The sequence below is a fragment of the Choloepus didactylus genome, chromosome 19 (assembly GCF_015220235.1).
Source record: "Choloepus didactylus isolate mChoDid1 chromosome 19, mChoDid1.pri, whole genome shotgun sequence".
NCBI lineage: Eukaryota > Metazoa > Chordata > Mammalia > Pilosa > Megalonychidae > Choloepus > Choloepus didactylus.
Genome location: NC_051325.1, coordinates 41,190,775 through 41,203,783, shown reverse-complemented (window position 1 = coordinate 41,203,783; position 13,009 = coordinate 41,190,775). Strand labels below are relative to the sequence as shown.

The 13,009-nt window shown below is 42.0% G+C and overlaps 1 protein-coding gene across 1 annotated transcript in view; it reads right to left on the bottom strand.

Annotated features, from left to right (window-relative positions):
- Positions 1-13,009, bottom strand: part of MANBAL (mannosidase beta like) — a 28,803-nt gene that overhangs the window by 6,908 nt on the left and 8,886 nt on the right. The window contains exon 2 of the mRNA XM_037811333.1: positions 8,893-9,100. Within this exon, the coding sequence (XP_037667261.1) occupies positions 8,893-9,042 (150 nt within the window). The 5' untranslated portion in view covers positions 9,043-9,100. The remainder of the gene's footprint in view (positions 1-8,892; positions 9,101-13,009) is intronic.

Here is a 13,009-nt window from a genome sequence, read left to right as displayed (position 1 = left end):
TCCCTTTCATCCCCTGTAGAGATGATCAGCATTTATCACCCATTCCTTTGCACCCACTGTATGCAAGGTACAGTGCCAGGCACTATGGGTAACAAAAAAAAGAACTCATATTTATTGGGTGTGTACCATGTGGGTGCTTTATAAGCATCAGCCCACTAAACTTCCCAATCACCCTGGCAAGCCACTGTGAGCCCCATTTTACAAACAAGGAAACTGAGGATCACTGAGACTCAGTGACGAGCCCAATGAGGCACAGGGCTTCTCCTCAAGCTGCAGGGAAGCCAAGGTGGCTGTTACACACATGCTTCAAATGCTGGGGCCCTAGCCACACAGAGCCTGGAGCTCCAAATTCTCAACTGGCAAGAATGACTCCGAATGAATGCCTGACTGTTTATTTCTCCAAGCCTGGCAGATGGCAGACTCAAACATTACAACCTCACCTTTAAGCCTAGGAACACCTCACGTCCTCTGAAGCACGTTTTACATTTCCTCAGCAATTACACTATGGAGAATTTTAGTTACTTGGTCTGCAGAGATGTCCCTGTGGACACAGGCCCCATTAATAATGAGGAAGCTCTACAGCCACTTACAAGGCCAGAAAATTGCTGCTATTCATCAGATTCAAATAATCGATCCATGCCACAATACATAAAATCATTCCCAACAGGGAAGACACACTGAATTTTATGATTTCCACTACAAAATTCAATGTGGATTTAGTTCTGTAAATCAGGCCAAAATGTTATTCCACACTGACTGAAACCCACTCTCATCTCTAAAATGGTCCAAGGAAAGAAAACAATGATGCCATGCTCAGATACTCTCACACACCTTATCTCACTTGATCCTCCAAAAAATCTGTGGGTTGGGCAGGAATGTCTTCCTTTTTACCGTTCAGAAAGCTGAGGCTCAAGAAGATTAAGGATGGGCTGGCCCTTAGACATGTTTGCCTAATGCTAAAGCTCTTACTTGTTCCACTGAGCCACCCTTGCCTAAGGCCTGGGCAGGTTGGGGGCAGGGAAAACCTTGCAGAGATGGATCTAGCCCTGGCCTTGACAGGAGGACAAGACTAGTTGAAATAGGGAATGCAGGAGGCCCATCCATGTGGGATCAACAAGGTGAATGGAGGCACAGAGTCCAGAATGTACTTGGCAGGTGAGGAGAACTGTGATTAGAAAGAACAGCCTTGGGGAGCTGATTCCAGACACAATTCAGCACAAGGCTGCTGGCCCTTCCCATTGACTGGTCTGTGGCTCTTTGTAAGTGTCTCCCACGAGCTGGTATACATCTCAAGGACTGAGGCTGGTGGGAGCATGTTTATACTCTCACTCTCCCTACCACTCAGATTCTCTCTGCCACCCAATCCAACTGCAAACTCCTCCCAAGCTTTAAAAAAAAGAGCAGAATCACAAAGTTGGCTCTGTGAGTCTGTCCCCTGTGGTGCTGAGACTTGGTATGCTTGGCCAAGTTAATTACATAGGTTGACAGCCCTCACTGGCAACCAGGGGCCTGTCTAAAATCAAGACCCTCATGCAAAAATTTCCAACAGGGTCCTGACCTTCTAGGCCACTGTCCCACTGCCCCTTTTTTAGGGCTCCAAATGCTACAGGGCTTTCTGGTTGAAAGTGAAGTCTCTGTAGGCAACTCATTGAAAGCCACCACTCTTGCCATCAATTGTGGTGAGATCTCTACTAGATCACAATGCTGGATATTTGTTGTCTTTGTCTGCCCAGCACCCTCTTTCCATTAGGGTTCTGCCTTTTCCCTATCCCCTATGGTTTGGGATGGGGGCAGGAGGACTGGGAGCAAAAGTCCATGTAGAAACTGATCCTTGTTACCTGCTCCTTAAACTTCTGGAATTTGGCTCCCATTCCTTAAACTACTGCACCCCACTTTGAGAAAAGCTATGGACCATCACCCCAGAAAACATGCCTAAGCATATAAACATCACATTTTTGTAGATAATTTCAATGAAAGGAGCTCATAGACTCCTGAAGCCTATCCAAGGACTTTGTTCTAAGGAAACTCAACTCTGGAGGAAAGCAGCCTGAATGTGGCACAATCAAATCAAGCAGCCTTTTCTTCTTTTTCCTTCATCTCTGTGTTCATCCTGGACTACTTGTTGGTTTTCCAGGAGGCCACATCCTTGGTCTGCTTCCCACTGCTCAGTGCTGTCTCCAGAGAGTGGGTCTAATGGTGACCTGGCACTCCTGCTCCTCTGGACACTGACCTTCCCCTCTTCCACCCTCTCCCAGTGGTCATTCAACAGGGCTCCTACTGGCCTAAGAAGTCAGCACAATTCCTTCGGTGGGGATTCTGGAACTGAGACCATACAAGAAGTGAGCCTCTCTCTGGAAAGCTGCATGTTTTAGTTTCCTAGGCTGCTTCAAGCAAATACCTTAAAATGGGTTAGCTTAAACAATGGGAATTTATTGGCTTATGGTTTTGAACCCAGGAAAATGTCCAAATCAAGCCATCATCAAGATGATGCTTTCTTCCTGAAGACCAGCTGCTGGCGATCCTTGGCTCCTTTGCCATATGGCAAGACATGGCAGTGTCTCTCCCTTCTCTTCCGGATTTCGATAATTCCAGCTTTTTGCTTCTGTGGCTTTTTCTCTTTTTGTCTGAATTTCATTCTCTTATAAAGGACTCCAGTAATAGGATTAAGACCCATCCTAAATGAGGTGGGTCACACTTAACTGAAGTAGCCTCATCAAAAGGTCCTACTTACAATGGGTCCACACCCACAGGAATGGATTAGATTTAAGAACATGTTTTTTCTGGGGTACATACAGCTTTGAACCACCACATTGCAGCTGAGAGTTATAAAATTTGGGAGCTGTCAGGGGCCAGTTTTCTCTGACCCCAGTTAAGGCAGCAGAGGAAGCAGGACCTTGGTGAGAGATGTGAAAGACACAGAGAAAGGCAGGGCGGAAGGGCAAGAGGATATGGCAGAATAGGGAGCTATGAGGTCCCTGGTTCCTGCTCCTTCCAGAACCTGAGATGCAGGGACAGTGCCTGCATCTTTTCAGTGTGTCGATATTGCACATAAACTACCGCAAGTAAGTTAGGCAGTCCCCAAGTTTAGGCCTTTCCTAAATCTTAATTTCCTTTGAAAAGCTGAGCAATGCATTCTTAGTGTTTCAAGTAATAATGCTATATGGATAATTCCCAGGTCTCTCTTTGACCCCAACTTCTTGCTGGCTCTTCCTCTTCCCACTTGGATGTCTTGCTATTACTTCAAATTTAACACCTCTAGAACTGAATACCTCCTGTCCTCCCAAAATTAGTTTTCTGCTTCAGGGAAATGGTCTAAGGACTAGACCAGTGGCTGTATATTAGAATCACCTGGGCACTTAAAAAAAACAAAACAACAACAACAAAAAACCCACAAAAATCTGATCCAAGACCTCACCTGAGATCAACTGAATCAGAATCTCTATGGGTACAGCCCAGGGCTTCAAAAGCACCTCAGGTGATTCTAATATGCAACCAGGTGGAGAATTCTGGACCAACCAAAGGGCATTAATGTACTACTGTTCGCTAGCCTCTTGCTCATAGACATCATTGGTCAATCTCTCTCCTACTCAGCCTAGACTCAGGCCCAGAATCATTTTCACCATGGCCACCATACAATGAATCAGACTTGGCATTAGAGATGAAACATTTCTGCCATCCCTAGACCTGAAAGAAAGAGTATGAGAATCTACTTTCTTATATTTTAGAATCCAGAAATATAAATATTATACACGCCAATAAAAAGTTAAATTAACAGTACTGTATATTTTTGCTACTGATCCATTTAAAAGCCAAAGGGGGAAAAAAAACTAAAACAGTAAAATATTTCTTTATTTTACTATTTTAGAAATCCAAGAAAAAGCTTAGATTAAGTGTGGTCCAGGCCTCAATTAGGCTCAAAGAAATGTTTACTTTCTTGGATCTTAGTTTAATGAGGTGTCAGTGAGAAAATATTCTCATTTGGCTTAGGATTCTAGGAACTTTAGTTTTGGTTTTAAGAATTGGTTCTTGCTCCTACTATGAAAAGGAAGGGGGTGGGGTGGGAAGCATTTGTATGTGATCTTTTTTTCTTCCCTGATTACCTCCAAAAGAGTTTTCAAATAATCTAGTAAGTATTGAAGTTCTGGAGTCATAAGCTAGTTGCAAAAAATCAGCTTATTGGAACAACAGGAAAGACATTCTTTTGCTTTTCAAAGGCTTTCCCATCATCGGGAGCCAAAAATATTATCTTCTGACCTAAAAAGCCACTAATAAACCTTGTTTCTATAAGTCAGGCAAGAGAGATGATTTTTCCTTAAGCAAAACGGCAAAAAGAGCAATCTGGTTGTCTGGGTCCTCTTAGCTTTCTCCTCTGCCCCGCTCTACCACCTTCTGCCACTCTCCACTTCCAGGGACCTCCCTACTGCCCTTGGGTTGCCTGGAGCCCCTACAAGCTGTCCCCACTCCTATGGGCTCCCTTCCTCCCTAAAAGCTCCCTTTTCCTAAGTTAATTACACTTCTTTTCCCTCCTCCATTAGAATTCCAAATCTCAGCTAGCTGTTAGGCACAACCTCTAAGGAACACAGCCTTAGCATTCACTCTTTGTAATCTTGTTCATACATAGACGACTATGTTTCCTTTCCATTTATTTAGTGAGAGAAGACTGCCTTATGGGGACAAACTGAGGAAACCTGGCAACAGAATCCCTGCATAATTCAGGGCCATTTGCTGGCCTGACATGCCAATAAAATGTTAAATTAACAGTACTGTATATTTTTGCTACTGATCCATTTAAAAGCCAAAGGGGGAAAAAACAGCTAAAATAGTAAGCCTCAGTTATGAGGACAATTCACTTGTGTGAGCCAAATTTATTCCCCTCAACTGCAAGATAAATGAAAATGAAATGTTATATACTATATATTTTAAAAGATCAGCTTGTTGTTCCAAATTAACTTCCAAATGTCAGAGTTTGTGTGACAGAGAGGCACATTTTTGAGCCCCTTGTCAACTCCCTGCCAACAGACCTCAACCTACCTGAGCCACTAAAAACATCAAAGAGATCAGTAAAGGGCAGCCCTTTTTCTGAAAGTTTGCTGAGCTGACCCAGGCCTCTGTGGCTAACCTGGAAGGATCAAGAACACAAGTTGAGCAGCTTCCCAGCTCTCAAAATGGCCACACACCTCTGACTCTATATTTCTGCCTATAAAACAAGAACATTCATCACCTCCCTCCCTTGGGACTTTTAGCAGCTTCAGCAGTAGCCAATGATAATAAAAATGTTTGTTATTCATAATACCCAATAGCATGCCATGTCTGTAAGGCCAGCGCCCAAGCACACAGGCATTATATTTTTAAAGTGTGATACAATTTTTTTTTTTTTTTGTGAGGTGAGTTTACTGAAGGTGCATCAACAAGGAATTGGAGGAAAAAAGACTTTCTAAGACCAGTTCAGAGTGAGAAGAGTTGTTTGTTTTGTTTTTGTTTTTTAATTTTAATTTGAAATAAATTCAAACTTACAGTAACAGTTGCAAAAACAATACAAACCCCAAACACAGAACTCCAGCATACCCCGACCCCCCTCCCCCGATACCCCATCCAACAACTTTAACATCCTGTCACACCATTTCTTTCATTTCTTTCTTTCCCTCCCTCCTTCTCTCCCTCCCTCCCTCCCTCCCTCCCTCCTTCCCTATCTATCATCCATCATCTATTGCTCTGTCTTCTGAACATATGAGAGCAAGCTGCACACATCCTTGAACACACAATATAATTCACATATACATTTCCCATGAACAAGAACATTCTTATGCAATCCCATTAAGCGCAGCTAAGAAGTTCAAGAAATCCAACATTGATACAAAGCTTACATTCTATATTTTCTTTTTTTTTTTTTTTTTATGTCCCATCCTGTGTCCCTTTGAGCCTCCTCTCCTCCATCCTCAGATCCCATCCAGGATCATCGTTGGCATTTTATTGTCAATTAAAGTACAATATAATTTTGAGTAGAAAAACAATGATCATGACCTCCTTCTCAAAAATACTAGAATAAAAAATGGGAGAAGATCAGAACAACCTAGAGTCCACCAGCTTGTCCATGTTCAACCATGGTTTCCTTCTCCCCTGCTGGCTGCTCCTTCTCCCCACCACCGTATTCCTTAAATATGAGAGCTCCTCAAGGCTCCATCCAGGGCCCTTTTCTCATCTCCTCCATCTTCTCTCCTTAGATGACCTCATCCCCTCCCATGGCTTCAGTTACATCTTATCAACTCCCAAATCTTGGTCAACATTCAGCCAGGACCCTCCTCCTGCTCAGAACAGTAAATCCAACTGCCTAATTGACGGAACCACCTGGACATCTCAGAAGTACCTGTTTAAAACTGAGCTCGGCCTGCTCCTTTTCCATCCCCACCCCCAAGCCTGCTCCTTTCCGGGAGTTCCCTATTGTATTAGCAGATGCCTGTCATTCTCCCAGCTGCACAAGCAGGATCTTCCAGATATCTTGATCTCCAGAATTCATACTGTATGTTGTTAAGTGAAAAAAGAAAGATGTGAAACCGTATTAAACAGTATACTATCTATTGTGTATCAAAGAGGAAAACATGAACATACACACATATACACACACCACATACATCCATATGTATTTACTTATATTTTCAAAAAGAAACAAATAATAAAAATGGTTACCCATGGGGAAAGGAAGGGAACTGGGTGAAGGACATTAAGATTAAAAGAAACTTTTGTGAATATACCTTGTTATACAGTTTTGACTTTGGAAAATGTTTTATACAAATGTTTTATTTAATTTTATTTTATTTAATGTCTTATATAATTAAATTATAATTTAAAAAAACAAAATTAAATCAAAAAGGAAAAGAAATCCCACCCAAATTCAAAATAAATCAAAGCAAATTAACCTAATTCTGTGTCAGGATAATGGTATCCTATAGGGAGAAAAGAATTACTAACCACAGTACTTTGTACATCCCTATTGGGCCAAAAAGAACTGAATTACATTCTTAATCTTATTGTCATTAGTAAAAAATAATATAGTTATTTTTACACTATTTTAAGTATATTGTAGGATAAAGCAAATGAGTAATTTTGTTAATGTTATTGGGAAACAAGATTTGCAGCATAAGATAAAGAGATATAAAATACTAGGATAAAATCAAATAAATAAAAACTTTGTAATCACAAATGTGAATTGAAAATACCAATATGAACTCATGACTCTCTTAAAAATATATTTATTTCCTACCTTTGTTCACTCAAAAAGCAATCACAGCTCAGTAGCAATGACTACCCATAGTGTTCCAATTGTGGTCTCCAAACACTGTTTCCTATTAAAAAGAATCAAAACTCTTTGGAGAAATGGCTGATTCCAGGATCGGGGCAGGGAAAGATACAAAATGAACCTGACAAATCTTGTTGGGCCAAGAAGCAAGAAAGCTATCTATGTCAAAGAACAAAGATGCCAACTTGAAGGGGATTCCATTGGGACAATTTGAGCATTAAAACAACAACAACAACAACAAACTACAATTGATTAAAACATATTGGATATTTAAAAATATATGTTCATAATGATACTAAAAATCAAAGACTTATTGGTCACCATTGGCGGTTGCTAGGGCAGTAACTCACTACTCTGAAAACTGATAAATAAAGGGAAATAATCAAGCATTTATCCTGCCTTTCAGTACGAACAGCATTTCTGAGTAACCACATGGTTGATGAAGAAAAGGTTGTCTTCAGTGAATAATTCCAGCTAATAAATGCAGAAGGAAATAATGGCTCTAAGCAATGATCATCAATGGCTGCTAAAACCATTAAGTGAAAAGGTGATGGGGGATTTTATAATTTAGGGATCAGATGACACTACCTGAACCCACTAATCAATCTAGAATCACTAAATAAGTGACAACCAGACACCATGTGCCTGCTGAGGACATACAGTAGGAAGTACAAAACACTAGCTGTGAAGTATTCTCAACACATAACCTGATCTGAACTGAATCAAGCCTCTAAGTCTAACTTGCAGTTGATAAGAAATATGGGGAATAGAGAAAGATGTTAAACGATGCCTTAAGGAAGCAGTCAGCCAAGTCCTGCATGTAGACACAGGAGATGACAAATGACCTGCTTTCTCCAACAAATCAGTGTCATGAGAAAAGGTTGGTGGTGGAGGGAGGGTGTATATTTGCAGCATAAAAGACACTTGAGTCAAAACAACAAAAAAGCCAATCTGATCCTGTTACTCTTACTTAAAACCCTTCTGGGCCCTGCTCACTCTGCTGGCTGTATCTCTTACCATGCCCCTCTCCCTCTGTGCTCCAGCCATATTCAACTTCATTCAGGTCTTTGATCTAGCCCATTCCTTTACTCCTTGGCTCCCTGGCACCCACCCTCACCTTGGAATACTGTCCAAGCCCCCTGCCCACATCACATGGCAGCCTGCTTATCTTCTCAGGCATAGCTCAAACACTGTCTCCTTGGAAGGATGCCCAGCCCCTGCCCCAGGGTAAGGTCAGGTCTTCCCCTTTGTTATACACCCTGGTGGTACCCTGTTTCTCCTCACGAAAGCCTTTGTTTCCCACAGGAGCACATGTGAGTATGTTTGGTACATGCCTGCCCCCAAAAGACCAGAAAGTCCTTGAAGGCATCTTTCATCAGAGTCTGACATGAAGTAAGCACTAAATAAAATACCTGTGTAACAGAAACATGAACATATAAACCACCAGTCATGAGGATCAATGCCATCAGGTGGGAATTTCGGGGAACACTAAACTAATAAAGCGCAGCGTAGTCCCTGCTGACCTTGGCTGCTGTGGTATCTACGGTTAGTACCTAGAACCCAGCCTGGCACCAGAGGAACTCACAGGAAGAACTCACCATCTCGTGGGACTTGGGAATGGGTACAATGATGGCCAGCACACAGATGAGCTGGAAGATGGCCCCCAGGAAGAGTCCAAACCGTAGTACGTTCTCCAGGAAGGTGGGCTCAGGCACCTCGGGAGGTGAGAAGTCCAGGTCGGAGGCCATGGCCCAAGCTACCCACTGCTTGAGGTCTCCTCTAACTCACCACTCTCCAAAACCACCCCTAAATGAAAAGGGTAAGGTGTTACGTTTTTGCAAGGACTTCCAAATAGTTCAGCAGTCATGAACGCAAACACATACATACAAGAATACATAAAGCAATTGTGGCAAAATGTTAATTGTTGAATCTAAGTGGATATATGGATGACCACTGTACCATTCTTTCAACTTGTATGTTTGAATTGTAAAAAAAATATAAAAACTTAGAGAAAATAAATAAATGCAAAGGGAAACACTTTGACAAAAATTCACATCAACATACATTTACTGAAGACCTGTTAAATTTCAGGTATTGTTGGTTCATTGATTTCTTCATCCAGTCATTCTTTCAACAATATTTATTGAACCCCAACTACCGGAGGAATGAGAGTAAGCAAAACAGACAAATCATTGCTGTCTTGGAGCCTACAATCTCACTGGGGAGACAGACAATGAACAAATCAAGGTGTGATGTACATGCTAGGTGGTGGTGACTGTTTTGAAAAAAACTAAGGGTATCATTTTATTTTATATGAGGTGGCAGGGAGGGCCTCTCTGAAGAAGAAATGGAAATAAAGTGGCAGAGATGTGGAGTGAGAGAGTGAGCCATTTGAATATCTGAGAAAAACATATTCCAGGAAGAGAGAAAAGCAACTCTAAAGGCCCCGGGTCAGGGGAACAGGAACCAGACCAGTATGGCCAGAGAGGAGTGATCAGAAGGGAGAGTAGAAGGAGAGGAGATCAGAGAGGCAAAGGGGCAGGGACAGACCTTATAGGACTTTGACACTTTCAGTTTGATTGAATAAAATACAAAGCCAGTCCCCTCTATGTGGGACATGACTCCCACAATTGAGCCTCCCTGGCACTGAAGGATTATTACTGAGTGTTAATCGGTGATACATTAGGAGAAAGACCTGGATCAAAAGGGAGAACAACTAAATAAAACAGTTTCTATGGCTAACAGATTTCAAATAGAGTCAGGAGGTCATTCTGGAGGTTACTCTTATGCAGGTCTCAGCCAGATTTCACAAACTGCCATACTATGCAAAGTTTCAAACAAAAGTGCTCCAGAGCGCCCTAGGGATGTCCAGACAATGTAGGCAAGTCACATGGCTACATGAAATCAATATCCCTTTAGCAGGCTCTATCTGGGAATCTACAAAAAGCTATTTCTCCAATATAATGTAGTTATATCCACTTATAGATTCCATAATCATGATTCTTTTACTACTTTTACTGGAACCTATAATTTTCAATTTACTTGTTAAGTTTATTTCTCAGAGACCTAAAGCCTCTGGATTGTGCCTTTGCCAGGTGAGCCCTGAAACCCAGCAGGTATGCAGTCAACTCCCACTCTCCAGTTCTTCTGGTCTGCCCTGGACAACTAACAGAAGGATAAAGGATGGATCAGCCCCAACCCGAAAGCAAGGAGTATCTTCAATAGCAAGCAAGATAATTCCATTTCTCTGCCCCATAATATATGTCCCTCCTCAACTTGAAGCAGGCAGAGTGGTCTTCATTCCAAATCCCTCAAGACTGAGAAATGAACAAAAATAAAGAGGGACTGTAACCACTGACTACAGTGGATTTATTGTTATTGTAGCTATCATCTTGTGTTAACTGAGTAATTTGTAACACTGCTATACAAAGAAAAAAAATGTTGTCTTCAATTGTAACAAATTCCACACCAATGCAAGTTGTAATTGGTAGGATGTAAGTTGTAATTAGTAGGACGGTGCAAAGGAATCCTGCATTTTATGCATGATTGTTCTGTAAACTCACGATTTCTCTAATAAAGGAAAAAAACTGTATATGTGTGTGTGTTTGTGTGTGGGTATATGTAAAGCCGTGGAAGGGGCTTGGGCAGAGAGTGACATGACCTGACTTATATTTTTAATGGTTGGGGTGGGGGGAAGCAAAGAAATGAGGGAACAGAGTAAACCCAGGGAGACCAATGAGGAGGGTACTGCCAATAACCCAAGCAAGAGATGCTGGTGGCACGGACCAGAGAGGCAGAAGTAGTCAGTGGTGGAAGGTCCAGCCTCTACCCACCTCTCCAGCCTTTCTTTCCACTGGGGATCTGCCTCCTAATACCCTGGTCAAGCTGAGTGAGATGACTGCCTGAGGTTCTGCAAGAGCACTGGGCCTCTGCCAAGCTGCACACTTTGCCAAGAATGCACTTTCTCATTTTGTCTGCTTGGTAACCCCCACCCCTCCCAACTCTACCTCCTAGGCTCAGCTCAACTGTTACCTCCTTAGCAAGCCTTTCTTGTCTGCAATCTTCCCCTCCCAACCCCGGTATGACAGAACTGCTGCCTGCCTATCATGGCACCCACAATAAGGAAAAGATAAACTTACCTTGGAACCTGGCCTACTTAACCCCAATGCCCTTTGTTTTTTTTCAGACATCTGTGCCACAATGCACTTTTCTGCTAGATATGTGCTGTCCAATATGGGGGCCATGAGCCACATATGGCTACTGAGCATGTGAAACGCAACTGGTCCTAATTGAGATGGCCATTAAAAACACCCAATTCCAAATACATTGGGTGTTGGGGATTGAATCGTATGTCCCACAAAAGACCAGTTTAGGTCTCAACACCTCTCCTGGGAGTGTGGACCCATTGTAAACAGGATCTCTTGAAGACATTTCTTCAATTAAGATGTGGCCTAACTGGATGAGGTTGGGCTTTAACTTGGTTTACTGCAGTCCTTTATAGGTAGAATGATATTCAGACAGAGAGACAGAAAGCCATGGGAGCAGGAAGAAGCTGGAAGTCAAGAGAACCTGGAGGGAAAGGAGAAGACACCTCCATGTGCATTGTCATGTGACAGAAAAGCCAAGCGCCAAGGATCATTGGCAGCCATCCGCAGAATAAGAAAGCCTCAATTTTGGACATCTAGCCTCAAAACTGTGAGCCAATAAATTCCCATTGTTTAAGCCAACTCATTGTATGCTATTTATATTAGCAAGCAGGAAACTAAAACACTGGATTAAATAAAATCTATTATTAAAATTAACTTTACCTGTTTCTTTTAACTTTTTTTTTTTTTTTAAGTATATGCTTTTAAAAAGCTACTAGAAAACTTTAAATTACCCATGTGGCCCGCATTCTATTTCTATGGAATGGCCCTGGGTTAAAGGAACTGTCCGAAAGAACTTCTTCCAACTTGGATATGCTGCTTCATTGCTTTATAACATTTTTCCAACATGAAGGAGGAGTGACTTGTGGATTAACTAAAATGACCTTTTAAGTAGAGAGAGGAGCACTTACACAAATGCATATTGTCTCCCTTTCAATCTGGTCACTTTGGAAGGTCATGTGCCTGTGCCAACAAGGTGGCCACTTCTCAGATCAGTTCTGTCTTCTTTGGGAATGCCTGTCAAAATCTGAGGCCTGTTCTTTTCAAAATTTTAAGAACTGGCAGATCTTCATCCACCCGGGAAGGATTTGATTTCTGGAAAGAACCCAACATCATTTGAATCCAAGTGTGTGAATCAGGTGGGGCATCAAGCTCAGGAATACCATTTTTGGTCAAATACAAGGTATGATGCTCAGATACCAGGCAGATTGTTTGGGGTGGCTCATAAGCTGGCCCTGCAGTGAATTCCAAGGCGGCTGTGAGAACAGCTTCCCTGGAGTCAACGGACAGCCCCTACAAGGCACTGCCATGTGAATACCAAAAATGCTCTCACTTCTGTACAGTTGCATCTCATAAAGTATGAACTTTTAAAAATGCTTTGGCCCCAAGATTCATGCTTAAACTGTAACATGCCTACAGGGCCTATCAATACCTACATTTATTCATATTACTAATAGCAAGACTTATGAATTATGAATATTTGGAGTAGTATGATAGAAAGATATAGCCAGGAGTCAGGAAATGTAGGCACAAGCCCTGTCTCTATCAGCAAGTGGCCACACTTTGGGCC